Source organism: Cibotium barometz, chromosome 62 (genome assembly GCF_041138505.1).
Source record: "Cibotium barometz isolate CiBa-2024 chromosome 62, ASM4113850v1, whole genome shotgun sequence".
Classification (NCBI taxonomy): Eukaryota; Viridiplantae; Streptophyta; class Polypodiopsida; order Cyatheales; family Cibotiaceae; genus Cibotium; species Cibotium barometz.
In genome coordinates this window covers 17,218,528-17,246,269 of record NC_141107.1, presented here as the reverse complement: position 1 = coordinate 17,246,269, position 27,742 = coordinate 17,218,528, and the positions used below count along the sequence as shown (strand labels likewise).

At 36.7% G+C, this 27,742-nt stretch overlaps 1 protein-coding gene across 1 annotated transcript; it reads left to right on the top strand.

The window, feature by feature from the left end:
- Positions 1-6,997: 6,997 nt before the first annotated feature.
- LOC147604196 (uncharacterized) lies at positions 6,998-10,076 on the top strand. The gene is made up of 3 exons (XM_086795478.1): positions 6,998-8,163; positions 9,030-9,455; positions 9,746-10,076. Exons 1-3 carry the CDS (start codon positions 7,462-7,464, stop codon positions 9,836-9,838), a joined length of 1,221 nt encoding a protein of 406 aa, XP_086651604.1. The 5' UTR covers positions 6,998-7,461; the 3' UTR covers positions 9,839-10,076.
- The last annotated feature ends 17,666 nt before the right edge of the window (positions 10,077-27,742 follow it).

Sequence of the window (27,742 nt, the reverse complement as noted above, 5' to 3'; positions counted from 1 at the left end):
ATTCTTGGACTCCTTCTTCAAAGGCTTCAAATTGCCATTCTTCTCATCTTCTTCCTTTAGTATACATGATTTGACCACATGGCCAAGATTCTCGTAGGTAGAAACATGTTAACACTATTCTTGGACTCCTTCTTCAAAGGCTTCAAATTGCCATTCTTCTCATCTTCTTCCTTTAGTATACATGATTTGACCACATGGCCAAGCTTGTTGTAGGTAGAAACACGTTACCTTTGAATTCTTCTTCTTCTCAAAAGCATCAGGGTTATTGGGGCCCTTCCCCTTGCCTTTCTTTGTATTTATGGAGAATATAGGAATGTTAATTTCATATCTAGATTTAAAACTCATCTCCTCCTCCACTAGCATTGCACAAAACTCCTCAAAAGTCCTCAAAAGTAAGAGTCAAGTCACGCTCCTGTATGTTCTTAGTGAAATTACTAAACTGTCATACTTTAGAGGAAAAACTATAATGCACATGCATGCCAATTCTTCACTAGTCTTAGTGATTCCCCACCACCGTCATTTGATCTTCTAGATTCTATATTTGTGATATGATGTGATAGGAATAGATCTACTGCTTTAGCTTCAGAATGCCTTTCTGTTACAAGATAATTCTTAAGGTTTCGAATCCTTGTTTAGTTCCTCATCTCACATTGGTCCTTAGGAACTTACCATGTTATCAGAAGGTAGCATGTTAAATGAGGGTCACTGAATCAGTGATGCTGGTGATAATGGTACATAGAATATCTACATTCCTTCCATGCTAAGGCGAGAATAGGATTTAAATTTCTCTTCTTTTTATTTGTGATATTAATTACTATGTTGCTTCTCCTTCAGAATGTCTTTCTGCCTGTAAGCTGATTCTTAAGGTTTTGAATCCTTGTCTACTTCCGCATCTCATATTAGTCCTCAAGAAGTTGCCATACTATCACAAGGTAGTATGTTGAATGAGGGTCACTGAATCAGTGATGCTAGTGATGATGGCACACAGTGTATCTACATTCCTTCCATGCCAAAGCAAAAGTAAGATCTAGTAGTATGGTCTATGTAGTGGATCTGTTGGATCCAGAGTAGGACCTTGATTTGCATCAACTCCTATTGCGGTTTCCCATAACTCATATGATTAAGAATAGGCCTAATCTTGAACTTTGAGAGAGTCTAATTTATCTCGAGAGTGTAATTCATCTCCTAGATGTAATTTAACTCATCCAACTTCTTTCCACCACCAAACCATGGAGGATGGCCAGATACGACCATATTATTTGCAAGTTGTTGGGCCATCTCTCCAAATCTCCCTTGAAATAAAAAATTGTAAAAACAAGCTTTGTGTAGAGCATATGTTTTGATACTATGTAACTAAACATAATAGTGAAAGTAGGGTCAAAACAATACAAAACACTAAAGTGTAGAAAGACGTGGAGAGTAAGCAATATTACACATGAGAAACTAACCTTGATTTTTCACGTCGAGAAAAAAAATCTCTCAGACAAGTGATTCAATGCATATCATAATGTTCCACACTTATAATTGAGCACAATAACTTGAATACACTTATACTTGTTCTTAGCATGAAAAACTAAGTTTTCCATGCAATGCAAACTAACCCTGGTTTTTCATGCCCACATAGAATGCTTAGAAAAGAGTTCTCATACGTTGGTGTTTCACTATGCATTGAGCTAAACTTTTATACTTATTCATCTGAAAAATCCATAATATTTCATGCCATTAAAAAATAACCATGTTTTTTCATGTTGTGCAAAGAAGTGCACAAATCATCAAAGTAGTTACATACCAGTACTCAACTTAAGGCGGCTTATAAAAAATAGTTAAACAAATGATTTACATCACTGTGAAATAAAAACCTATGGTTTTTTATGCCGTGAATAACAAAGAGAGCATTCACACTGTGATAAAATCCCCTATAACTACATTTGTCATTATCATAAACATTTTAGCCCCACTAAAACTAATACTTTTGAAGAAGTGATAGTCTACTTCTTACCCCATGAAAGAGTGACCTTCTTTACCCCTCACTCATATGAACTACAGAGAACAAAGAAAAAGTAAGCATAGCTTGTGCCTATTGTGTATTAGGTTGACTTGTTTATTTAATTTTCTTATAGGATATTGGATCCCAAGAAAATAGAGGAAAGTGCCTCCGACTATGAGCCCCTCTTGGAACCCCTCACTCATATGAAGCCAAAGCTTCATCACTAAAGGCAACCAAGAAAAAGCAAGCTTGGCTTGAGCCTATTGTGTTTTAAAGGTTGTTCATTTACTTTTTTTATAGGATGGGTCCCAAGAAAATAGACAAAAGTGCCTTCAACTATGAGTCCCTCTTGGAACCATTGACTTCAGAAGAAGAAGTGTACACACCAAATAAGCTAAAGAGAAGAAGATAGAAGAAGGGAACCTCCAGATATCAAAAATAATTCGATCAAACTAATGGCTAGAATATCTTATGCAAGAGAAGGTAGACTAAATAACAATGATGAACTACTATTAAGGTGCTAAAGCATAGAGAAACATATACAAAGAAGTATTTATACTCAAAATGCACCAAAAGAAAACCAAAAGAAATCTTACATCGAGAAACATATACAAAGAAGTACTCACACAATTTTTATGCTCAAAATGTCCCAAAAGAAATCTTACATAGAGAAGCGTACAAAAAGTACTCTAACACTTTTTATTATTAAAATGTACCAAAAGAAATCTTACATAGTAGGTGCTTGATCAATTACTTCCATTTATGTTTGCACACTAAAATGGAAACACCTAATCTTGCATCATATAGCCAAGATTGGAGACATGGACACATGATATGAGTGGCATAACATTTATGTAAGTCTCTATAAAGTGTCAAAAATAGAATATTGATTCTAAGCAAGATTTGAAAACAAGATCTTGAGATCGTTTGACTTCAAAGAAGGATTTGAAAGTGTTTCTACACATATCTTGAAGATCAGTGTAGTATCCTTATTGTAAACCATTGCTTAACCTTTCAAAATATATAGGGAGAGAAATGTGTGTTAGCATCTATTAATTTTCCACCAAAAGAAGTTTTATTTAAATTATGTATAGCTTTCAAGTTCCAAAGTTTCACATTTCAAGACAATTGACTTTTCTAGCACAACTCATTTATTTTTGGAGATGTATGTGTAGTATATAAGGTATGAAAAATGCGTTTTTCACCTCCTAAGAGATCTTCACATATTTCTTAGTGCAATAATTCCATTTTGAGTAAACACACCTCTTATATTATACATAATAGGGAAACATATTTAATTCTTAGGTAGCAAGATTTGCATGAAACTTAAGAAAAATTTCCTAATATCAAGCATGCCAAGTGTTACATGAATTCTCTTTTTCTTTTGAACATTACAAACAATTTTTTTTTTCAAGCTCATTCATATGTTACAAAATAAAGTGAATCACAAATAAACCATTTTTTAGCTTGGGGAATTCACTTATAAAGTATGTAACCTATCACCTGAGTTTAATAGAAGGAAATTTTTTATTTAATTTTTTGAGAGAAAACTATTTACAAAAGGGTGCCATTAATAGGATTTTTTTAAAAAAAACTACGAATTTATATTGAAAAAGGGTTAATTTTAAATATGTAAAATATAAAAGTAAGGAGTTTTAGATATAGGCCTTGAGCACAAGTGATATACTAGGTTTACATATAGTGAACTCCTCAAGTTTGTTAGACAACATGGATGCAATTAACAAAAGCACAAAAAAAATCAACAAAACATAGAGCATAAGAAAATGTTTATTATTTTATAAACCATAATTCTAAATGCTTTATGCTTTAGTTGAATTAATTTAAAATATGTCCTTACACATTTGAGATACTATCTAAGTCTCACCTAAGTCTCGCTTAAATTACTATTTAGTTAATGCATACTTTATGCCATTAGTTGGCTTGTCAACAAGGCACTAAGAAAAAATGTTAATGTTGATTCTTTCATAGTGTGACATGTTGCAAGCTCACACGTTATGGCATTTATTTGTATATTTTAAAAACATATAAAATTAAATATTTTAGATTAGTTAAGATTCTCAAATCAATATCTTGTGTTTCTTCATAAGAAAAAATTCACTTTTTTGTCTTGCACAAATCATAATCAAGTAAAGCACACATACATGTCATCTAATTTGTAGCAATAAAGAAATGTAAAATATTGGTAAGAGTATTTTAACACATGTAAATAAATGTGAAATATTTAAGGGATGTTGCATAGTAGCAAATGTTTTGATGACCTCACCATATTTATCCATGTAAATAAATGTGAAATATTTAAGGGATGTCGCATAGTAGCAAATGTTTTGATGACCTCACCATATTTATCCATGTAAATAAATGTATTTTAACACATGTAAATAAATGTGAAATATTTAAGGGATGTCGCATAGTAGCAAATGTTTAAGGGATGTCGCATAGTAGCAAATGTTTTGATGACCTCACCATATTTATCCACATTATTGATTTTTTTTAAATGATGCATTCATTTTTATCCACACTGGTTTGAATGCGCATGTCCCATGTATAGAAAATCATGTTTTCCATTTTTTTTAAATTTTAAAATAATGAATATACCAAAATTAGCAAGATTTATTTTGTGTCATAATGCTTGTATAATGGCTTTATCGATTACTTCTCAAGTTCGTATGAGCTAGCAAATACAATGCTTGTATAATGGCTTTATCAATTACTTCTCAAGATTTATTTTGTGTCATAATGCTTGTATAATGGCTTTATCGATTACTTCTCAAGTTCGTATGAGCTAGCAAATACAATGCATCATATGAGAAGAGTGTTAACTTCTAGTTATTTTATTTTAAAAAAGGTCATATAACATTGATTAATAATCACACGTCATGTGAAGTGGCCCTTTTTTAAAAAGTTTTGAGTTTGGTAACAATGTTTACATCAAGACATTGTATAATCAAAATGGTTACTAATTTCTTAAATTGTGGATGGGGTTGAATACCTAGGGAGAGCCAAATTTTCAACACCTAAGAAACATGGCATGAAGTAGGGATCATGTAAGGAGTCCAAGTGTCAAGGTTCACTTAGAAGAAATGTACATAATGTTGCCTAAAATGAAACTAGATGGCATGAAAAAGAAGTGTACCTTCACCTTGAGCCTAGTATGTGGAATTTCACACTTTTATGTGTTTAAATCTCTCTCTCTCTCTCTCTCTCTCTCTCTCTCTCTCTCTCTCTCTTCACACATGCACACACACACAAAATGGTGTGTGTGTGTGTGTGAGTGTGCACGTGTGTATGTGTGTGTGCATATGCGCGCGTGTGTGTGTGTGTGCGCGCGCGCGTTACATGTACATAATTATATGCAAGGCCCATTCAACAAGCATGTCCTCTTTGCCTCAAACTTTAAGGCATCTTATTGACTTTATTTAACAATGTAATAATTGACTCAAATGGAAACACATGCCATAGAAAAATAGGAACTAAACTTTGTTATGGATTATAGTGAGTCAATTGGAAATAAATGCCATTAAAAATTAAGCAGTACAATTTTTGATGGATTATAGAGTTTTTTTGTGAGAGTGGAAATAAATGCCATTAAAAATTAAGCAGTACAATTTTTGATGGATTATAGAGTTTTTTTGTGAGAGTGTCTATATATGCCTTTGTGTGTGTGTGTGTGTGTGTGTGTGTGTGTGTGTGTGTGTGTGTGTGAGAGAGAGAGAGAGAGAGAGAGAGAGAGAGAGAGAGAGAGAGAAGGGTCCAAGTGGTAGGGCTCATGTGCATGTGTGTGTGTGTGTGCATGAGAGAGAGAGAGAGAGAGAGGGGGGTGGGTAAGTGGTAGGGCTCTTATGAGTCAAGTCATACCTTTGTCTATTGTGCTAAGAAAAAAAAGGGCATAATAGTGCATTTTTGCCGACTTGAAAGAAAGAAAATCGACAGAAAAATTTCATAGCCCTTAGTTTAAGGAATACGATTTCATACATTCTAGTTATGAAATCGGCGTTTTGTAAAGGATTTGGTAATCAAAACGGATAGAATCAATAAGTTGCCTTTTTTTGATTGATTCGAATAAAAGGTTTTGATCGAGCATTCATACCTAGCTCGTGACTCCTTCCTTCCTTGCCTTTAAAAGTTACAACTTTCCATGCCTTCACAAGGTTAAAACAGGGAGGACAAAATACTTATGATCACAACTAGGTGTTGGGGAAACTATTTTTCATGAGCCTCACATCTGAATGAATTCGGGTGGAAGAGGACATTGGGAATGTTGAACATGCAATTTGGTCATGACATTGTGTTGATTGAATTACTGTAGGGTTGAGAAGGAATTCTCTTGCTGGAATCATTGTGAGAAGAGTTAAGTTTCAAAGCTATATGTTAAAATTGAGCTATCTGAGAGGTGGGGGAGTGTGTTCCTCAACTTCCTCAATGCTCACAAGTCTCACAAACTTGGGAAGGAGGGAGGGTACTAAAGGGAGTGGGGGCAATGGGGCATAGTGTCAGGGGGGTGATATAAAGACATGAGATGGGGTAGGAGATGCCCTAGTAGGGACAAGTGGGCACTATGTGAAAATGTAAAGAACAAAAAGGATGGTGAAGCAGGATAAAGGTGTTGTGACTACTTGGCATTGAAGTACTAAGGTTTAGTTTTTAGGCTAGAAGCTTTTGCAAAGGTGGTGGTCCAGGCTTTCAAGGGGGTCCCATAAAAGGGATGTGTATATAGAAGATTCAACAAAGCGTACATGGCACTAGATTTCTCTCTCTCTCTCTCTCTCTCTCTCTCTCTCTCTCTCTCTCACACACACACACACATGTCACACATGTGACATAGGCACGTGTGCACGGTAGTGGGGGGAGCGTGGAGTGTGCCTGCAAGGCTGGCCTCTGCATGGGTGTGTATGAGATTCTCGTGCTGGCCAAGAGGGCATCCATGCATTTATGGCCTCCCACACGCTCTCCCCTAATGGTATTTATCCAAACTCCCCCATGTGGCATGGGCCATTGCCCACCTTTTATGTTTTGGGCTCTAAAAAAAACCAAGGATTAAATTTATTGCATTTACATCCCCCCCATCTACCCCCTCCCCGTTTTTTTCCAAAGGCTTGCTTTGGTGTGTTTCTGACCCCTTATCTTTAATATTGCCTTCAATCCATCCACCGAAACATACCCTTCCTCACGTTCCTGCTTGTTTCTTTCATAGTCAGTGCCTCCAGTCAGGCTCTCAGATGATCAATTGCCTTGTTTTTTCCACTCCCAAAAGAGATAGGATCACTACTTCAGTAGGATGTTTATGTTAATAATCAATCTGTAGAGAAGGCATTAAAACCCTTGAATTTGCTTCAACAACCATCCATAAAGAGCTTATAATAGCTTCATTACAGAACACAGTGCTTCATAACCTTCTTTGGGTAGTGCACTGGCTTATTGATACCCAATTTGTGTGTAATTCTCAGCCTTCTCTCATGGATCCTGACTCCTTGTTGAACCTCCTTTCTCCTGATTTCAATGAGTTTGATGACTGGTTCTCTGGCTCACAACCTGAACATTCCATAACCACCTGCAATGCTTGCATCGATGGCACACAGACGCCCATGAATGTAGAGACTGTTGATATATTGGTGCCCACTGCCACCACCGCCCCCTTCACCTCTGTGCTCAAGCTCTCCGACATAGCCTGCGCCCTTGAAGAGTTCTCAAAGACCTCTCTGTCGTCAGTCTCTCTCCACAATATTACTGCCACCGCCCACGAGCAGCCGCCCAACAGCAATGGCCATGGCCACGGCCAAAGTGTGAAACGCAACCTCCTGCAGGTGGTGGTGGAAGATGATTACAATGATGGGTTTGAAGATAATCCCGAGATTAGGGAAGATGTGAAGCTTGATTTGGTAATGGCTTCCCCCTTTTCTCTGCCTTTTCCTTCACTGAGCAAGCAAAGCTCCAGCCCTGAGAAGCGGCCCAAGCTCTCTCAAAGCTCTAAGCTTGGAGTAAACCATGCCAATAATAATGCTCTTAAGGCTGATAATCTTGATTTGGGTAAAAAGCGTATTAATAAGGAAGGCCTGTCCCAGAGAGAAGTTCACATTCAGTCCGAGAGGCTCAGAAGGAAGAGCATGTCTGATTACTTCACTATATTGCAGTCTTTGGTGCCTAGACTCAAGCTTAAAGTAAGTTGCGGCTATCCCAATCTACTGCTAATGAGCTCAATTTCGCTCTAATGGCACACAAATTCACTCCAAAAGTAAGATGATCTGGTTTAATCATGAAGATTTACAACATAATTCACAGTCCTGCAGCTTAAGAAGTTAATGTTTGAGTTTAAGAATCAGGGATGAACTTTATTTGCATTTGGTGATTTAGGCTGGTTGAGTTTGAGGATGTTCTGCTCATTATATTTAGTATTACATGATGTTTCATGAAGGAGTGTATCATGCTGATCTATCATTGTTGAGCCTAAGGTGAGGAGATGTAATTATATTAGAATTCAGTCAGTATATGCAGATTGTTTGAGCTTAAGGGTGAAAAATCAGTATATGCAGATTGTTAAAGCCTTAATCTGGAATGTTAACATGCTGATTTATGACTGTTTGAGGTTAGGATGAAGGATCGGAAGGTTAATTGAGTGGTACGATGACTTGAGGGATATGTATGAAGTGATGATTGAGTTGATTTTTTGAGCTTAGTGATGTATGATAGCAAGATAATGAAACTCATGGGTTTAATCCATGCAATAGTTAAATCCAGGGCTTAATTGTCTACATGATAAATTAGTAGGTAAGCATATAGAGGTGCTTGATTGGTAGACAATCTGATTAATGGGTGATTGATTGGTACAAAAACTGATTACCGGGTGATTAAATTGAAAAGAGGGTGATCAATTGGTAGACAAGCTGATTAGTGTGTGATTAATTGGTAGACAAACTGATTATTGGTTGGCTGATTAAGTTGAGAAGAAGGTGATGAATTAGAGTGTAATGGCCGGTGATTAAGTGGTAGACAAGCTGATTAACGGGTGATAATGGTGCATGTGCAGCATGCAGACCGCATCACAGTCTTGACAGAGGTAATCGCGTACATACAATCTCTGCGAGGCACATTGGAAGTGTTGGAGCAAAAGAAGTCTGACTTGCTCGCAGTATTGGGCTTAACTGAGGAGGATTATTACTACACAAGCCAGAAATGCTTAATTAGCGACCGCATTAACAGTTGTTCCGATCTGCATTATAAGGTTAAGAGGAGTTCCAGCAGCATTAATGATGATAATATCAAATTATCGGATAGCCACGCAGAGGTTACTGTCAGAATCTCTGGAGTTGACGTATTTGTCACGCTTAACACCCCTAAACAGAAAGGTGTCTGGTCTAAGGTCTTGCTTCTGCTCCAACGATACAGCATTGAAGTTGTCAATGCCACACTCGCCACCAGTGGAGAGAATAATTTCCATTGCATCCATGGCAAGGTTAGTGATTTCCTCACCTAATCACGCCTTTGCGCTCAATTGATTATCTTAATCCAAGCATGAATCGAGATTATGCATGCAATTACCTTAATCCATATTGGATCAGTTGTTTACTTAATTGCACCACTGTACGCAATTTGCTAGTACATGGATCAATTGCTTACTTAGATGTTAGTAAGTATCCAGTCTATGAGTTAATTGTTTACTTAAATGTGATAATGTGTGCAATTACCCTAATGCATGGATTAATATTTCACTTCATTGCGCTTATTCGGATAATGGGCACGCAGGTTGTTAACATCTCGAAGGTTGGAAGCTCGGATCTACAAGAGAAATTAGAGGAGCTAATAGTCAAGGAGTTGAACAGGAGGCCCAGATTATGATTTGCAGCAGATTACTCTACTAATCACCCTTAACGTACGCTGTATTAATCATCTAAATGGTAATTATCGCATGTGTGAAAAGTATTACATTAATCACGTATATAGTACTTGCTAAGTGCATGTACTGCCATAATTAACAGTTCATGTTGGCGAAGTATGTGATCTTCTGAGAAGAATTAAGTGGATGTACTACTCTTGATTAACATTTGGTAATATAAATCAGCACGTTTTTGCTTAATCACAGGAAGGCTGACCGCATTTATTATCTGGCGTTATTATATCAATTCATTAATTTATTTGACAAAAATATAAGCATGTGGCGACAGTGACTTTAGATAATGGTTGTTATTAAATTAATGTATACAGTATGAGATATGCTGGTCTACAATTTACAAAACTGTATATATTCTCTTGCCTTAAAATTATAGTTGTAGTTCTCAAAACTTCTTTATATATATATATATATAGAGAGAGAGAGAGAGAGAGAGAGAGAGAGATTTCTATATATATATATATTTATTTATAGAAATATAACTTAGTACAACACAAACTCCCGACAGTTCAATTCCTCAAATATACAAGTTGTGACCAACAAGAAAGATAACCCAACTTTTTGATGACAGAAAGCAACTTGTTTAAAATGGAGAAGAATTGGAACTTAGTTTCATGGTAAATGCACTTTTAAAGTGAGCTCCTGTGTGGAGAGTCGTACTATGTGCGCTTGTTGTTGTGTGTATTGTGGAATTTATCCTAGTGGTATAGTAAAATTGACATGATCTTCGGATAAACCCTACACAAGATCGACACCAATTTCTAAAACATTGTAGCATCAGGATATGGCTGCTATTTGTAAGTGTTTCGTTATTTTTTCACTCACGTGTGTATTTTGTTAGCCCATTTTTTCCCAAAGCTCCTCGCTCTTAAGGTGGATTTGAAGGAGTCTAGCCTTCTTAATCGGGGGAGCACTCTACTGATGAGTGCTTGTTTCTTTGGATCAAAGGCTTGGTGTTTTTGAGAAAGTGTGGTTTGAGTGTTGTAATAAACTGTGTGGTCTCATATGAATAATGGGCCAAGGCCAATAGACCATGCCCATGGACAATATTAATGATAGTGTAAGGGGTAGTCATGTATATATACCAATTTTGGTAATCATTTGAATATGAAAAATTACCCTGTTTTCTCTCTAAACCTAGGCTAATCTCCTTAATCTAGGCTAATCCAAGGCTAAATTAAATGTTGCTTTCTTTCATTGGTATCAAAGCTTAGTTTTGATCCATCATCATCCTTTTTTCAAGAAAAATTGAGAAATTCTTGGATTTCTTGATTTTTTGATCTTTCTTGATTTTCTTGAAATTCTCTTGGATTTCTTTAATTCTTAATAAAATTTGCCTGAAATTGCATAGATTTGATGTTGATAGTGATAAATTCCTGCATTTCTTTGAGTTTTGGGAGCATTTGAACAAGATTTGGCAAGATTGGACCAAAAAATTAAGGCAGTTGATCTAATTTTAAGAGAGACAGATATTAAAAAAAGTGAAGAAAATTTAGAAAGGACAGAAGAAATGCGACTGCCACCTGTAGCATGGATTTGTCTCTTGCATTTTCTAGGGTTTGAAGCCATTGCTTAGATTTTGCTTACCTTGTAAAGCAATGGCAACCAATGTGTGCATTGAGCAGTGAAGAAAAGTGATAAGATCCGCGTGAACAAGGTGGTGCCTGCAGTAATGAAAAAGAACGTCGACGACATCTGTTGCTCCTACTATCAACATAGTTGGAGATGCGGCTGTCTGAGGCGCCATGGAAGGCATAAGTTTTCATTCATTTTGCTTCTTTGTTCTTCCTACTCATTTGCTTCACATGAGGGGGACTGCTTCAGATTTCTTGCATAATGAGGGCAAAATGGGATGCGCCATTGTTTAGGGCTTTTCTTGAAGAAGATTAAGTTCTTTGCTACGTGCTCTATTACTTAATTGCTCTCACAATGGTGGTTGGCATCACAATGATGTGATTATTGCAAGAATATGGCTCTCCCTTGATTCAATGGCTCAAGATTGGGGGTTATCTTCAAGAAACCCTAATTCCATGCCATTGCTATTCTTGCAAACTAATTGCATTGCCTTGTTGCCATTGAGAACTTTAATTCATGCAAATTTGCAATGGCAAGCTCTCATATGAGCCATTGAGCAAACCCTAGAGAAATAATTTAGGGGTTCTTGCTTCATTTTGCCATTTGGATGCAATACGGGTTATTCATGGCTATTCCCATGTCTTTTAAATAGCATGTGATGGAATTACATTCTCCAATTGATACTCTTAAATGCCATAATCGCATGCTTGGATGCAATAAGGGTTATTCATGGCTATTCCCATGTCTTTTAAATAGCATATGATGGAATTACATGCTCCAATCAGACTCTTGAATGCCATAATCACATGTTTGGATGTGCTTGCTTGATTGATGGGAGCTATTCTACATGGTGGAAACATGAATCAATGCTTTGGAATAGCATATGATATGCTTATATGAATGCTCAATATATATGTACATATGGAGGTGTTGAATGCCCATGCTTTTGACTTGCCTATATAAGGGGCATACATGTGTTTTGATTGATGCCTTTGGAACTATATGGTGGTTGAGTACATGAACATTTGTAAGAGCATGAGTCATGCTTAAAATCAATTTGTAAGTGATCTCAACCATCTATTTGAGATTCAATCACTCTCCGCATCACGTTGTACTACACTTTCATTTCTAGTCACTAGTGATGTGTGAGGGTACCCTGGTATGTGGAGGAGAGACCAGGGGAAACATGGCTTGAACTCATCGTGTCGTGAGTGCTGTGTCCAAAATGAAACTACTGGTGGATAATCTAACGTGTAAAGCGGTGTGATGAGGGATTAGGTATTTGGTGGGAAAGACATGGCCCAAACTCTTGCTCTTGAATTTGAGTAAGGGGGTTGGAAGAGTTTGACCAGGAGATCGACAAGCTTCAATGCACTTTATCGACCTCCAAGTGTTGTCAATTGATGTATTTTAATGTGGCAAAGTTTTGGCAAACAATGGGCATAGCATTGCAATGTAAATTCATTTGAATCTACTTTGAGATTTCATTGCAAATACAAAGGAGATGCCGTCTATTTTTTTTTGCAAAAAAGCACATATGCATGGCCCTTGGGGTTAGTTTTGGATGCTCAAGGATGCAAATTGATGTGATGCATGCTTTTGAATGGTTCCGAGGCATTGTCAATGCAAAGGAAAGGAGTGGATAGCAAGTGGAGACAATTTTGACAATTTTCTGTTGTAGTTTTAAACCTAATTCAACCCAGAAGGGTTGGGGCTATTTTCAAGTGGTTTACATAGCCTTATTCTACTCCCTAAGGGCTACAATTGGAACCCTCAAGTGCTCCGTTTCGATGCCGTTTGCATCTCCAATCTGTAAGTCTCACTGCAAGGCAAAAGTGGTGCCGAGTCAAAAATAGCAAATTAAATTTAAGATTTGAGCATGTGGGTGTATTGTACATGCTATTAGCTTCCCGACAAACCAAAGAGCTCTTAATTTTCAGCACCATTGACTTGGTCAAATGGTAATAATTGAATGGTCAAAGAGGTGAAAACAGAGGAATGTTACCGGTCAAACTTGGTCAAAGTGTTGACATGGATGCGTAGTGCTTGATTTAAGCATTCCATCAAGCTAAAGATTTGCAAAATCAAATTTTGTTTGATAAAGATTTTATCACTTTTGTGTTGAGGTTACCTCCATGAGAGATTTGTTCTTCTTCTGAGCCACACATTTTGATAAGGTGTGTAAGGCACTGTGCATTGATGTTTCGTGCCTCTTTCAGCCATATTTGCATGCTTTATATGCTTTAACATATACTCCCCTCCTCAATCTATACAAAGCATGCCTTATATGATACACATTTTTAGCCATAGAAACAAAGTGTTAAAGCGAGTAAAAACCTTTGAATTTGCCTTCAACAATGGACACATCCAATTGTGTCTAGAGTAAACATTAATAAAAGTCACAAAATAGAGATATCGATGGTGTCCTCATAGGACCACATATGTTAACCACTTCATTGGTTAACATGGTTTTACCAGTCTGACCTAAGGTGCTTTGCTTATCCACATAAGCGGACACATCCCTTGTAATATAGCACTAGAACATATAAAGAAACCTTACCTTGTGCTTAATGTTAAATATAGAGAAAGTCTACAAACACAATGTACATAGTTTCTTAAGACTGTAAAAGAGGCCAAACCATTTTCAAGTTTGGTTGGCTTAGTGTGAAGACTAGTCATTTTAAAGTTTGGTTGGCTTAGTGAGAAAACTAGTCATTTGTATATAAGTCATTTGTATATAAGTCATTTTTGGAAATAAGTAATACACAATCATTCCCTTGTAATATTTTACTTGTGAGCTCCCCTCTTTCCTCTTCTTGCTTGCCTGTATGCCATTACTCTTGCTTGCTTGATAGATGCACGCTAGATAGGTTTTTTGTCTTCTTGTATTAGTTTCTTGCTTGCGTGCTTGATAAATGCACGTTAGATAGGTTTGCTGTCTTCTTGTATTAGCTTCTTCTTTCCCTACCTTTTGTGAGGGAGGCTTCACCCCTTTGGCAAAGGAACATTCCAGTGTTACAACGGAGTGAGAACACGATGAGGACAAGTTAGCACCTACATAGAAAAGTTACAGATTGCGACTCTAAGGCAAGTCTCCCAATGACACATGCTTCGACAAGGGGAAGGTTGGTTCCATTGTCAGGGAGTAGCATAGGACTTAGCTCCATTTATTCGTCCATTCCAAGCTATTAGGATTACCTAATACTTCCTAGTTCTGATTAGGAGGTCACACTAAAAAAAAACATATGGTTTTGGAGCCATTGGATGTGTTTGGTTATTGCTTTTGATTCTTCTTTAAATCTTATTTATATTCTATTTTCATCTATTGGAAGGGCAAAACCTTGGGTCATTAGTAATTTGCATGATTTTGGAGCCCAAAAGGCTTAGATTTCATTGCATTAAGCCAACGAATACTAGTAGGGTAAAAACTAAGACACTAGTAAAATAGTATATGTATAGATGGGTTGGCAAATGTTTTTATATACGAACCTAAAACCTTAGAAAACTTGGGTGAATCTTTAAAATTTTCTATCTTATACGGTAGTATGTAGTATACTTTTGGCGAATTTATCTCCATAACCCAGTAAAAATTTAAAAAATGGGTGATTTTTTGTAAAAAATAGTTTCTAATGAAATAGCTTGATAATATCTGACCTCTCTAAAATAGCCCTTGGGCGAAAAATAGCCTCTAATTTTTTCCTTGAGGAATAGGTTAGCAAAATTTGTAAGGAGTGGAATCCACTTTGAAAACATGACCATTAAGCTCTATTTGGTGTGGATTAGTGTGGGATATTGTTCATACATTTTATATTTTTTATGCATTGTTTGAATTGGTAGCTTAGAAGTATGTAAAACCGATAAAAAATAATTTAAAAATACTTAATTACTTGCATAACAATAATTACTTAGGATTATGACCATTAAGCACACCCCATCAAGTCCCAACAAATCACAAAAACCATAAAAGGGGCAACTATTAACTAGGATTATGACCATTAAGCACACCCCATCAAGTCTAAAAAATCACAAAAACCATTAAAAAGGGGGTCAAACCAGCTCTCAGGTAGTGAACATGAGTCCACAGTTCCACAAAAAAGACGTGAGTGTATATACACACATGAGATTATAGATGTGAGCTTGGAGACATGAGTCTTGAGGTAGGTATACCTCTAAACGTGAGTTTGGAGGTAGGTATACCTAACATTGTATAGACCAATTATTACTGCTATAAAGACTCGTATAGATATACTTACTCATGTCCTTGGAAGATTTTCCTATCATACACTATATACTAGCTAATGAATTCCAAGAAAAATTCATGTCCTTCATAATAATTAGAAAATTAAAGTATAATTATTACCTAATAAGTGTACATTAACTATCTCATAAGCCTAGTTCCTAGATTTTTGTATCCCAAGTAGGCTTATTTAATACAAAAAAACTACATGATCCGAGTTCATATAAAAAAAATGTGAGCCTACACATGTGAGCTAAAGATGTGAGTCTATAGGCGTGAAGCTACACATGTGAGCTAAAGATGTGAGTCTATAGGCGTGAAGCTACACACATGAGCCTGTATACATGATCCTTCAGACATAAGTCTAGAGGCATGAACCTGCATACATGAGGCTCTCCAGGTGACATGAGCCTACATGCGTGAGTCTAAAGATGTGAAACTGCATACGTGAACCTTTATACTTAAGCTTGCAGATGTGAGTCTAAAGGCATGAACTTGGACACATGAACTTGTAGACATCAACCTAAAGACGTGAGCCTAGTAGCACCCAAAAGAAAAGTTTCTGAAAATCATCTATGCCAGAAGAAGCAGCACCACAAGGACCATTGATGTGAACTCTATCTTGACTAATTGTTGGAAATGACAATACACTTGAAAGAAAGCAACATCTAATTTGGCCTTGGATTAGCCTAGATTAAGGAGATTAGTCTAGGTTTAGAGAGAAGAGAGGGTAATTTCTCATATTCAAATGATTATAAAAGTTGGCCACCAATTATGACCTATGTTGGTATATATACATGACCACCCCCTTTCACACTCATTAATATTGTCCTTGGGCATGGTCCATTGGCCTTGGGCCCTGGCCTTGGGCCCATTGTTGATATGAGACCATATGCTTTGTTACAAAAAACCACAATCCACATGGATGGAGTATATGATAATGGACTCATGTCAAACATGCTCACACCATGTATGGGAAGCTAAAATTGCATACATATGGCTATAAACTGCCCAAAAAAAGCTTCATAATAAGCCATAACATCTACCCATAATGGCATAAGAGCCTTGTGTAGCTTCCAAACATTATGCATCTAAATCCTAAGGGTATAGGGCTGTCCACAGTGAATTTACAAGAATTTCAAGCAAGCTATTTCACTATTCTTGACCTTCAAACCCTTCTAATGTAGAGGCAGGTTTCCAAGAAGCTTCTTCCTTAGGTAGTTCTCGCCATTTGACCAAATAATCCACTAATGTACAGCTATGAAGGACTCTTTCTCTTGTACCCAAAATTTCTTCTGGCACATCCTCAAGCAGGCCCTCCTCATTCATAGGAAGCTCACTTGTGAGTATCAAACTCACATATTTGCATACCAATTTATAATCCATCTTTGCTATCTGTGCTCCCACTATTAACAAAAACATGTGCCACCCATTTTATTTATGCATGCCTTCAACCTTGATATAGTTACATCTTTGCGACCGGTAACTTGAGATATTACATAACGTAGCCATATTATCCCTCTCATGATGATAAACATACATAGGAAACTTCATTTTTCTTTAACCCACCCACATCAAAAGGAAATTCACTTCCATTCTTTACATCTTCCACTTCACTCCTCTTTGATCCATTTGGATCAAAAGGAAATCCATTAATCCCATATGAAAAGCATAAACATACATATAACCAGTGTGTATGCATAACATCCACTGGGATCATATGGAAATGAATCCGAACCACCATACTCATAAGGAAAGTATAAATGATGAAGCTCTTCATTACACTTATGCCAGGGTCAAAAGGATATGCATCATCATCATCATTGGAAGCATAGGTATTATGGTCATCCAATGAATCACCATCATAGACCTCCCATGAGTCATCTACGTTTATATTTATATCAACACCATAGATGTCCTCATAGGCATCGTAACACATAGCATCTTCCTCATAAATGTCCTCATATGGATCACAATCATTTGCATCCCCACTATCATCTATATTATCATCATTGACCTCTTGAGACTCACCATCATGAAGATTACTATAATAGTCATCCTCTTCAACAAGACAATTCTCATTATAAGCATGACCATAATACACATTGACCTCTTGAGACTCACCCCGTCATGAAGATTACTATAATAGTCATCCTCTTCAACAAGACAATTCTCATCATAAGCATCACTATTCCCATAATCATTCTCATCAAGAGAACCATGCAATTGTTCTTCAGTAACCTCATCGACACTTGCATCCTCATGGTTACACAATGGTTCATTTTCAGCCACCAATGCACATATAGAAATCTCTTGCCATTCCTCATTGGCATCACCATTTTCACTTAGAAGAATCTTCATGGAAGAATGGTCTCCAATGAAAGACTTGGACTGAAGTGAACTCCTTGTAGATTTCCCACTAAGAGATGAGGTAGGCATTCCCAAAACATCGATGCATCAAACGAATGAAAGTTCTCCCTTCCAAGAATAGGTCCATGATGTTGATCACCATAATACATACTAGCTTAAAGAGCATACAATGTATTTGCACATGTTGAACCCACAAAAGGCTTACCATCTTGTGGTCCCTTGGCTTGAAATGTATTTGGTGCAATTGACCCATCTAATCAATACAGGATAGAATTTACTCGTGAATAGGAACCTACACGTATCGTGTCATCATGCCATTCAACTTGACCAATGCCCCCGTAACCTTTTAATGCCTGAGATGTATAGTATTCAAGTATATCCTTTAGAAGACCTTAGAGATATCCTATGTGTGCACTGTGGATGGTGCATCTTTCTCATCTTCGAGTAGTCTTTGAGTGTCTATGAGAGATGCAAACTCTACTGCATCTTGTTAAACCCACTTAAATGTCAATTTTGGGTTAAACCATAGATGAGAACAAGAATCAATTGATCTTAGAGTTTCCACCACCCATCAACTATAAGAGGGGATGCAGAGATTCATGGGGCATGTGTGATATTATAGAGGATTTATCTTCTTGTATGCTATATATGCCAGATCATTGTATAAGCTGCTGATTTTCTTTAAGTGGATAGATGAATGACAATTGGCATATAAAAAATTGAAGAAGGCATTAGCAAGCATACCCATCCTGAGAGCCTCCAATTGGGATCTAATTTTCCATATGCGCTATACGTGTTAGCACAATCGAGGGAGCATAACATGGATTTCCCTATGACAGTTTCTAATTGTCAACTTAATAACACTAAATATAACTACAAACATTGAGAGAGAGGGGTTAGCCATGGTATACTGTGAACAAGTACAAGCATTACCTATTAGCTACCATCAAGCATTATCATATTTGGTAAATAAGCCTTACACCACAGGCGTATGGCTAGCAGCAGATAGTTTCTCATTCTTTTAGAGTTTGATTTCACCATCACCGTCGTACAAAAGGGGTTTGTGCATGTCCATGAGAGAGAGAGAGAGAGAGAGAGAGAGAGAGAGAGAGAGAGAGAGAGAGAGAGAGAGAGGGAGGAGAAGAAGAAGAAGAAGAAGAAGAAGAAGAAGAAGAAGAAGAAGAAGGTAGGGGGGAAGTAAAGGAGGTAGAGAGTGGCAAGGGCAGGGGGAGGGTGGAATTAGACATTGGCCATTAAGTGTCCTGGGGAGAGAGAGAGAGAGAGAGAGAGAGAGAGAGAGAGAGAGAGAGAGAGAGAGAGAGAGAGAGAGTAGACTCTAGGGGCCTACAAGCATATAGATTTTAGCATTATTTTGTAGCTTTATTAAAAAGGATTTAACAAAAAGGACAAGTGGGGTAGGGATTGCATGTGCTACTTTAAAGAGATACATCACTTATTGTTGCAAGAATTTCGTAACAATGTTCATGCCTAGGAAATCTTGAAGATAAAAAACAATTAAAATTCATGATTTCTAAATTTTTAAAAATGAAATCATGCCTTTTTATGAATGAAGAGGATAGCATAATAATTTATTTTCTCACTTAATAAGATTTGAATGAAAATAAGAGTGGAACTCCCTATTTTCTCTCAAAAAATGATATTCTAAGGAGAGAAAATTGACCATCAAAAGTAGTACAATTGCTTCATAAAGGAAGGCTTTGTTAAAATTATTTTTTGTGTGGTTACAAAAAAGAGAGAAATGAAGTGAATAATTAGACCTCTTTGTGCACAAAATTGTGCATTTCTTATTGCTAATTACCCAACACACCTCACAATGTAGTTCATGTGCTTGTATTTTAGGCAATGGCTATAAAAAGGAATAAATTCTTCTATATAGTTATTAGCAAGGGACTATTATTTATTTTCATACGAATAAACATAAACAAATAATAGTCCCTTGGTAATAACTATATAGAAATCACAAGTTTTTACCCACCCTAATGTAGTAGTGTAACAGCTAGCTGAACCATCCCATTAGAGAAAATGTGGCTAAAGAAGCTCTAAGTTTTGGCCACCCAGCACATTGTATTGGCCCTCAGATCAAAAGGGTGACCCTAAAATTTCATTTAAAAGGTTTATATTGAACCTCCATCTCCATGTAAAGAAATTAGATGGGTATATTACTATTTTTTCAAAAACCTCCATTTCTACGTAAAGATATTGGAAGGGCATTTTTTTTCCATAACCTGACCTTTCTTTTGAAGCATAAATTTTTAAATTTTATGGTTAGAGAAAAGGGAAACCCTTTTATATGCAAAGTCAAGTTCGACAAACCAGCAACAAAAAGAACCTTTCCACTAAATGACTAAATATTATTAAATTTTAATTTTTTTTTAGAGTTCCAGTTAAGGTTTGAGATAAGATAGGTTCGACTTAGCCTGGGTTGTTCAATCTTTGAGAAAAAGAAAAGCCGTCTCAAATTGATGGGAGAAGGAAAGTTTCCTCCTCCAAAAATCAAAAGTGTGAAGAAGAAAATGCTTGTTCAAAATCACAATCAGTCCATGGAGGAATAGGATTGATGTAAGGCCGGGTAAAAATGATCTACAAGACACTCCGGTTCTACTGAATCAAAATAGGTAAGGTCATCATTGTAGAGGTATGATGGAGGTCAATGGGCTCTTATTAAAGCGCCTCCTTGGTTATCAAAGGAAAGGAAAGGCAAAGGAGAGAGAAAAGTGCATTAATAATTTATTGTGCAAAAGAGTAAAAACAATAAGGTTGACCTTAGGTGAAGAGAACCCGGATACATGATACAAGGCTAGAAGCTTTGCTCTAGGGATTCGCTTGGCACGTGGTGAAGTGAGAACGTACTTACTCTGCCACAGCGAATGACATTGCGAGCACGTGCAGAGCTTATGGCCTATCCATGGCCCATGATGATGGTCTATGCTGTTCACGAAAAGGTTTCCGCACGTGCGCTCGTACGTGTCCCTAAACTCCAGGCCCTCGAGAGGCCTATGACACTATCTAATGTGCATTGTATGTGGGACCCGCGCCAGGGCCTATATAGCCATCGGATCATCATGCATGCATGATACGATCACACGATGCCTTCACATGCCTGCAATCAAAACATGCATGTGCATGCTCATCACTCCAAACTCCTCTTAACTACCTAGAGACAAAATACATGTCTATAAGAAATTACACTGACTCCTCACCCCCAAGGACACCACCCTCTTTAAAGGAGCAACAAGTCCTCTCCTCATGGGGCGTACTTCCCATGTCTCCCCACCTTCTCATGTCTCCCCATCACAACTCTGAGGTACCAGATTCGAATATACCATCTACCTTCAGTACCCTCGGGTCCCACTCTCACATTTAAATATTTAAAAAACATGCCCCTTGTGAGAGGTGTCATGTTAATTTTGTGAGAGTTTTCGTCGTGGTCACCGACATGAAGGCTTTTTCTTCTTCTTCTTCTTTTTCTTTTTTTTTTTTGTGTGGGAGGGTAGTGAAATTTACATGTCACTTTCACATTATGGAAGTGGGTAGATTCGAATCGTGTACCTCCCTTTCAAGAGGCAAGGGTGCTACCCTAGGATTAACCCCCAGAGTGTGTGTGTTTCTACATCTATCTACATAGACAGAGAGATAGATACACACACACACACACATATATGAGAGAGAGAGAGAGAGTTGTGAGAAAAGCGTAAAAGTTAAATAGTCAGTCGCTTCAAGTTATACACTTCATTAGAAAAATCTTTGTATATGTCCTTGTTATGTACTCTCAATATTGTAAGTAGGTTTCACATATGAAGGAATTATCTTTTGAAGATCCTTTGAATATGTTCTTATTATGTAAGGATTGTCTTTTGAAGATTCTTTGCATATGTCCTTGTTATGTAAGAACTATCTTTTGAAGATTCTTTGACTATGTCCTTATTATGTATCTTTCAACATCCTACCACTCACATACATCCTTGTCAAACAAGATGTAATTCCCTAGGTCTTAGTAGGTATATTGATTAGTTATGTATGGTAATTTTGTTATTCTTCTAACTTCTAAAAGGCCTTATGAAAAGTATTTTTTCTTGAAGTTGTATGGTGTTATTATTTATGCATTTTTTTGGTGGAATTTTATTCACATCGATCTTATCCACCCACTACAACGAGTAGAAACATAATTTAACGGGGCCTGAAACTTGGGACTTTGACCCTTTGCAAGTTTGCCTACACTTTGGGGGGGGACAACTTATGCAGTATGAGACTCTAGAGTATGTTGCCACACTACCAATCAGCACTGACATGATGCCATAGAACTTCCCTCAAGTAAACATAATATGGGCACATTTGCCAATAACCAACTTCATTACACACCATCGCTTCATTAGGGGCTTAAGAAAGTGGGTGTAGTTGCAAGAAAGATGATGTCTTCTATGTGTTGTGCGTCTTTCTAGACTTCATCCATGCCTTAATGCAACTCTTTAATTTAATTAGATTATTAAAAAAGTTAAAATTTAGGAAAAAATTTGTAAATTATCTAAATTAAATTTGGACATCACATTATCCACAATTTCTTTCGTATGAAAGAACTCCTTCATATAAACCAATACTTCATTCTTTATTAAAAGCTTAAATATAAAAAAATATTTCATTATACGTGTGTGTGATGTTAAAGCAAAGTTATTGTAAGATTCCTCCTCAGCCTGAATAATGAATAAGCTTTTACCTCAATCCCGTGTAATCATTTCCTATTTTAGAATGCAAGAAAATATTATTTTTCCTTGTTTTTGCCTAGAGAGAAAAAAATTCTAGAGAGAGGTAATTAAATATTGAGATATTTTTAGATATAAAAATTCTCCTAATATCTAAAATATATTTCCCTGAAACAGAAGTTCAAAATAAATTCTCCAATGTGCATTAGGAACCAATTAAAAATGATATAAGGGACCTTAGCCTAAGGGTCTAGATTTTAAGAAATTTATGGATTATGGTCCAATTAAGGTTCCTATGGGCCAATAGGATTGATCCAAGTATTAGGATGAGATAAATCCAAAGAATAAAAGAAAATATCCAAAAATGAGTAAATGCTCACATAAGATGAGGAGTTGACTGAGTACAAGGTTTATTAGTTAAAAATTAAGAGATATTACTAAAAAAAAGAGATATTTTAGAAAAATGATGAATTTTTGACACCTTAAGGAGAGGGGGACCTTTGAGGTAGGCGTCTCCTTCACATGTGTGGAAGGGTTTTTAATTCAAAAAAATTATGATATTTTTATCTCTCCTCTCTTCCGGATCAAACTTGATCAAAAGGGGATCCAAACTGATCCAAATATTGTCCAAATTGAGTCAAACTGAAGCTGGAAAATTCTAGAACCCAATTGGACTCAGTTAGTGGCCTCCCTCACCTATAAATAGACCCTCATTCTTTTGAATTATCATCTGTGAGCTACACCATGCCAATATTACATTCAAATAATCATATTTTCTATTAATCCTCTCAATTTCCTCTACTTTTGGGAAGCTTGGAGCTTCTCTCTCTCTTCAACAACTCTTGGAGCTCTCTTCTCCACTTGCTAAACCAATTGATTGGTTGGGGGCTTCACTTCTAGAAAAAGAAGCAAGCTAATCCTTGAGGTAAGAATGAATTTTATGGTTTTTTGTTAATTTTTTCAAATGACTTCTCTTCTCAACCCCTCTCAAGCTTGAGAAGTTTTCCAATTAGTTGTTTTAAATTCAAATCAAGCTTTCCCTAAGAATCTTATGTGTAATCAAGAAAAAGTTAATCTTTATGCTTATTTAGAATACTTTCTTATGTATATCTCTCTCTCAAAAAGAATAGTCATTTCTATGACTAATTCTTTAGCAAAAGAATGCTTCTCTTTAATAATTTCTTATTCCAAAACCAAATTCTAGGCTGTTAAGCTAAAGAATAAGAAAATGGTGTTTTTGTGATTTTGTGTTAACAAAATAATGGTTAATTCTTTTAGATTATTTATAAGTAGTTAAAAACTACTTTGACTGATTCTAAATGAGAAATAGATTATCCTATCAATTTTGGAAAAAGAGAAATAATGGCATTAGCTTAATCTAGTGAGATAATCATAATTAAGTTTATGATTATGGTTTAAATTATGATTTAACTCCATAGTTTAGATTTAAGCTTAAAAATAGATCTTCTATCATAATTTCATTACAATGTTTTATTCTTTTAAGAAAAAATAAAAAATATTAGTAATAGCAGCGAAGGTATAGCAAAATTTTTAAAAAATAATACATATCTTATTTTTATGCATAAAGCTAAAAGAGGAATTCCTACCATATTCTAGGATTGGACATCCTATCCAAAAAGAATGATTTTCATCATATTCATGGGAAATAAATTTTTAGTATTTATGCATAAATATTTAATTAAAAAAAGAGAAATTTTTGGTAAATTTATTTTATTTATAAGAAATTTTTAAATGATAAAAGAGTAATTCCCATGACATTTGGAATTCAATCATTTAAATACAAAAAGAGGAATTTTTGGCATAGTTGAAATAATGGATATTTTTATTTAATTTAAAAAAGAGAAATTTTAGATAAATTTATTTTATGACAAAGAGGAATTCCCATGACATTTGGAATTCAATCATTGAAATGCAAAAAGAGGATTTTTAAGCATATTCAAAAAATGGATAATTGTATTTAATTAAAAGAAAAAATTCTATGGTATTTTAAGTAGAGAAAGGTTTAAATTAAATTTTGGTGACAAAAGAGGAATTTTCACCACAATTCCATCTAGAAACTTAGGGTTGATAATTAAATTGGTAGAAAGAATATTCTTAGATATTTTAGGTGGATAAATCACCAAATTGATATTTACCCAAAATTAGATTAATGGAAGAAGAGTATTTTTATAAAAACCCGATATACTCATATAGAACCATTTCTCAATCTATTATGGATAGGAAGGAATGAAATTCATAAAGTTGGAGTTTTCCTTACGGTTAGAAGTTTAGTAGATTTTTGTGTGAAGAAAATCCTTAGGAATCAAAGTTAGAAGTAAACCGAATAATTTTGGTTAGACCACGACTGCGAGAGGGGTAGCCAGTAAACTACTTGCCCATCTCTCGAATCTGAATCAAGCAAAAACCTCGTAACCAATTCCAATTCTTGACACAAAGAATAGACTACCGTGTTGAATTAGCATAGTTTTCCCGTAACCGAAATCACTAAGAATCTAGTTGGAAATTCAGTCAAATAATGGGTAGATTACCCGTGAATGAGAGATCAATGATTCTCATTAAGAAAATCTGGATTAAGGGAAAAGGGTTTTGTGGAACCAATCTCAAACCGGGAATTCTACTTGCATAGAACCTCTGTTTTCTTTTAAAGGACTGTTTTGCGCCAGAATGCTGGAGGAAGCATTTGGTATGTGTTTAACTAAGGAGAGACTCGTTTTGCAATAGCTAGCGGGGAGTCGTCGAGGGACGTCACTTGCGGCAAAACCTGCCGAGGTCTTGACCAGCCTCAGTATGGTTAAAATGGTGCGCTTCCGGTAGTACAATGGGCAAGGATCGACGAAGCGGTCCCTGAGTGAAGTGATAAGACACCTAAGTAGGATCCTAGAGGGTTCTCACACCAGGTGATGCACGGGCTCGCCGGGGTTGCTAGGACACCTATGGGTACATCAAGGAAGATACGGATGAACTGAAAAGAATGACTTTGTGAATTGAATTTTGATATTAGATCTCGTTGGTTGACCAGCTGGTCTTCAACGGAGAGTCTGGATGATATATTTTGTAAAACAATGGACTCAATATTTTGGAGGATTATGATCAGTAATACTATGATTTCATTGAAAGATTGTTTTAAAGACAACCGAATCTGTTAAAATGGCAATTTCATATTAGGTGTGTAAGTGATATGACTACCTTGAATTTTGTTTGAAATGCCGGCTACTAGGGGGCCAGGAAACTCTTTTTCTCGGGACCCGGGCAAAACAGAACCAATTTTTTATAAAGGGATCCCACCAATACAGTGGTTGGGTGGTTGGCTAGAACCCATGGGCCGGTTGGGGGGGATTTATGCGATACAAATAGTTACGATTAAGTTATGTTAGTTAGAATAAGTCCTAGGAAGGCCCTTGTTCTGTGGGAGGGAATCAGCGGGCTGTGCCTAGCTATAGGAGGAAAAAGCAGTGATTCTATGGACCAAGTGCAAGTCTCTTCCTTGATCTGACCATGTGACTTTCGGGTTTGGTCGCATCAGTTTGGTTAGTTAAGACTTTGACTCGATAGATCAATTCTCCTGTTAGATGATTTTCTTGGTGGAATCGCCCGTGCCTTCTGAGCGAGGGAAGTTTTTCTGAGTTTGGTTTCGGAGGAACCGCCGGGCTAGTCTCTTGTTCGGATATCCGTGGGTGAGGCCCTGAGTGTGGATCCCTGCCCCCCCCCACACGAGAGGCTAATGCTACTTTCGCTGCCTGCACCCTCGTGGAGGGGGCAAGGGCCTCATAGTTGGTATCAGAGCCTTGTTGAAAGATAATAAGGAAAAATGAACTCTTATCAGAAATTTATAATAAAAACTCAAAAAGAGCATTTACGTTTTATATTTTCATTCCTTAAGCTTCATTAATGAAGATTTTAAATCAAAGAATTTAGTTTTATAGATGGAAGTTCCACACATCCGGTATTCCCGATCTCACCCAATCAGAGGATATGACTGCCCTCGCCTTCGAGCATATCGTCTCTTCCGCTCTACGACTCGAAAACGAGCCGAGCCAGACTCACAAGCCATTTCAAGGATTTATATCTCCCAGATCCAGCGGAGAGACGATAGCACAAGTGGCATGCAGGACAATATGTCCATGCTTCCTGGAATCAGCACATGATGCTGAGGGAGAATATCTCGTTGGCCATGGTCCTGTTGAGGTTAAAAGTGATTCATGGTGCTATTTTGTATCACCCCACGCCTCAAGATTTCAGACTTTCCTGCCATATCTATAGACTTCTTAGATGTTTTATCCCAAGTAGTAAGATAGTAGCTCCTTTGGCAGTAAGGGAACATTTGTATCGGAGCATGTATGTAGCCCAGTATCGCCGTCATGCATTTCCCAAGGAGGTTTTGACTTTATGGAGCCAAGATTCTCTATGTACATATTACAACCTTTATATGAATAAAGAAACGTTTTGTGGAAAATTCCTTGGTATATAAGTGATTGTTTATTATTTGACGAATTGAAGAAGCAAGATCTGTTACTTAGACATATGTCATAGATCTCCAATAAGATCGTTTACCTTGTTTAAGCAATTATTTTCCGAACATCTTAAGTCTTAGGATCTCGTTGACGAAATCAAAATAAAATTTAATAATGAATCATTTTTGGCAGAATCATGAGGCGAGCGAACCGTGGGCAGACAGCTAGATCCTCTCACTACTGATGAGGAAGAGTTTGACCCCGACGTTCATAAGACTCTTCACAGAACTCAGCTAGGACCCTTTAAAAGTGAAGGGGAGAACTTGGGCGAGGCTATGGAGAAGTGGGTTGAAGCCATGGAGGAATATTTTGATGTCACCGAATACAACGAGAGGAGAAAAATGGCTCTCACTAGGCTGAAGATTGTGGAAACAGCCAGGGTGGCATGGAGAAACCATTGCAACACCAACCATTTGGATA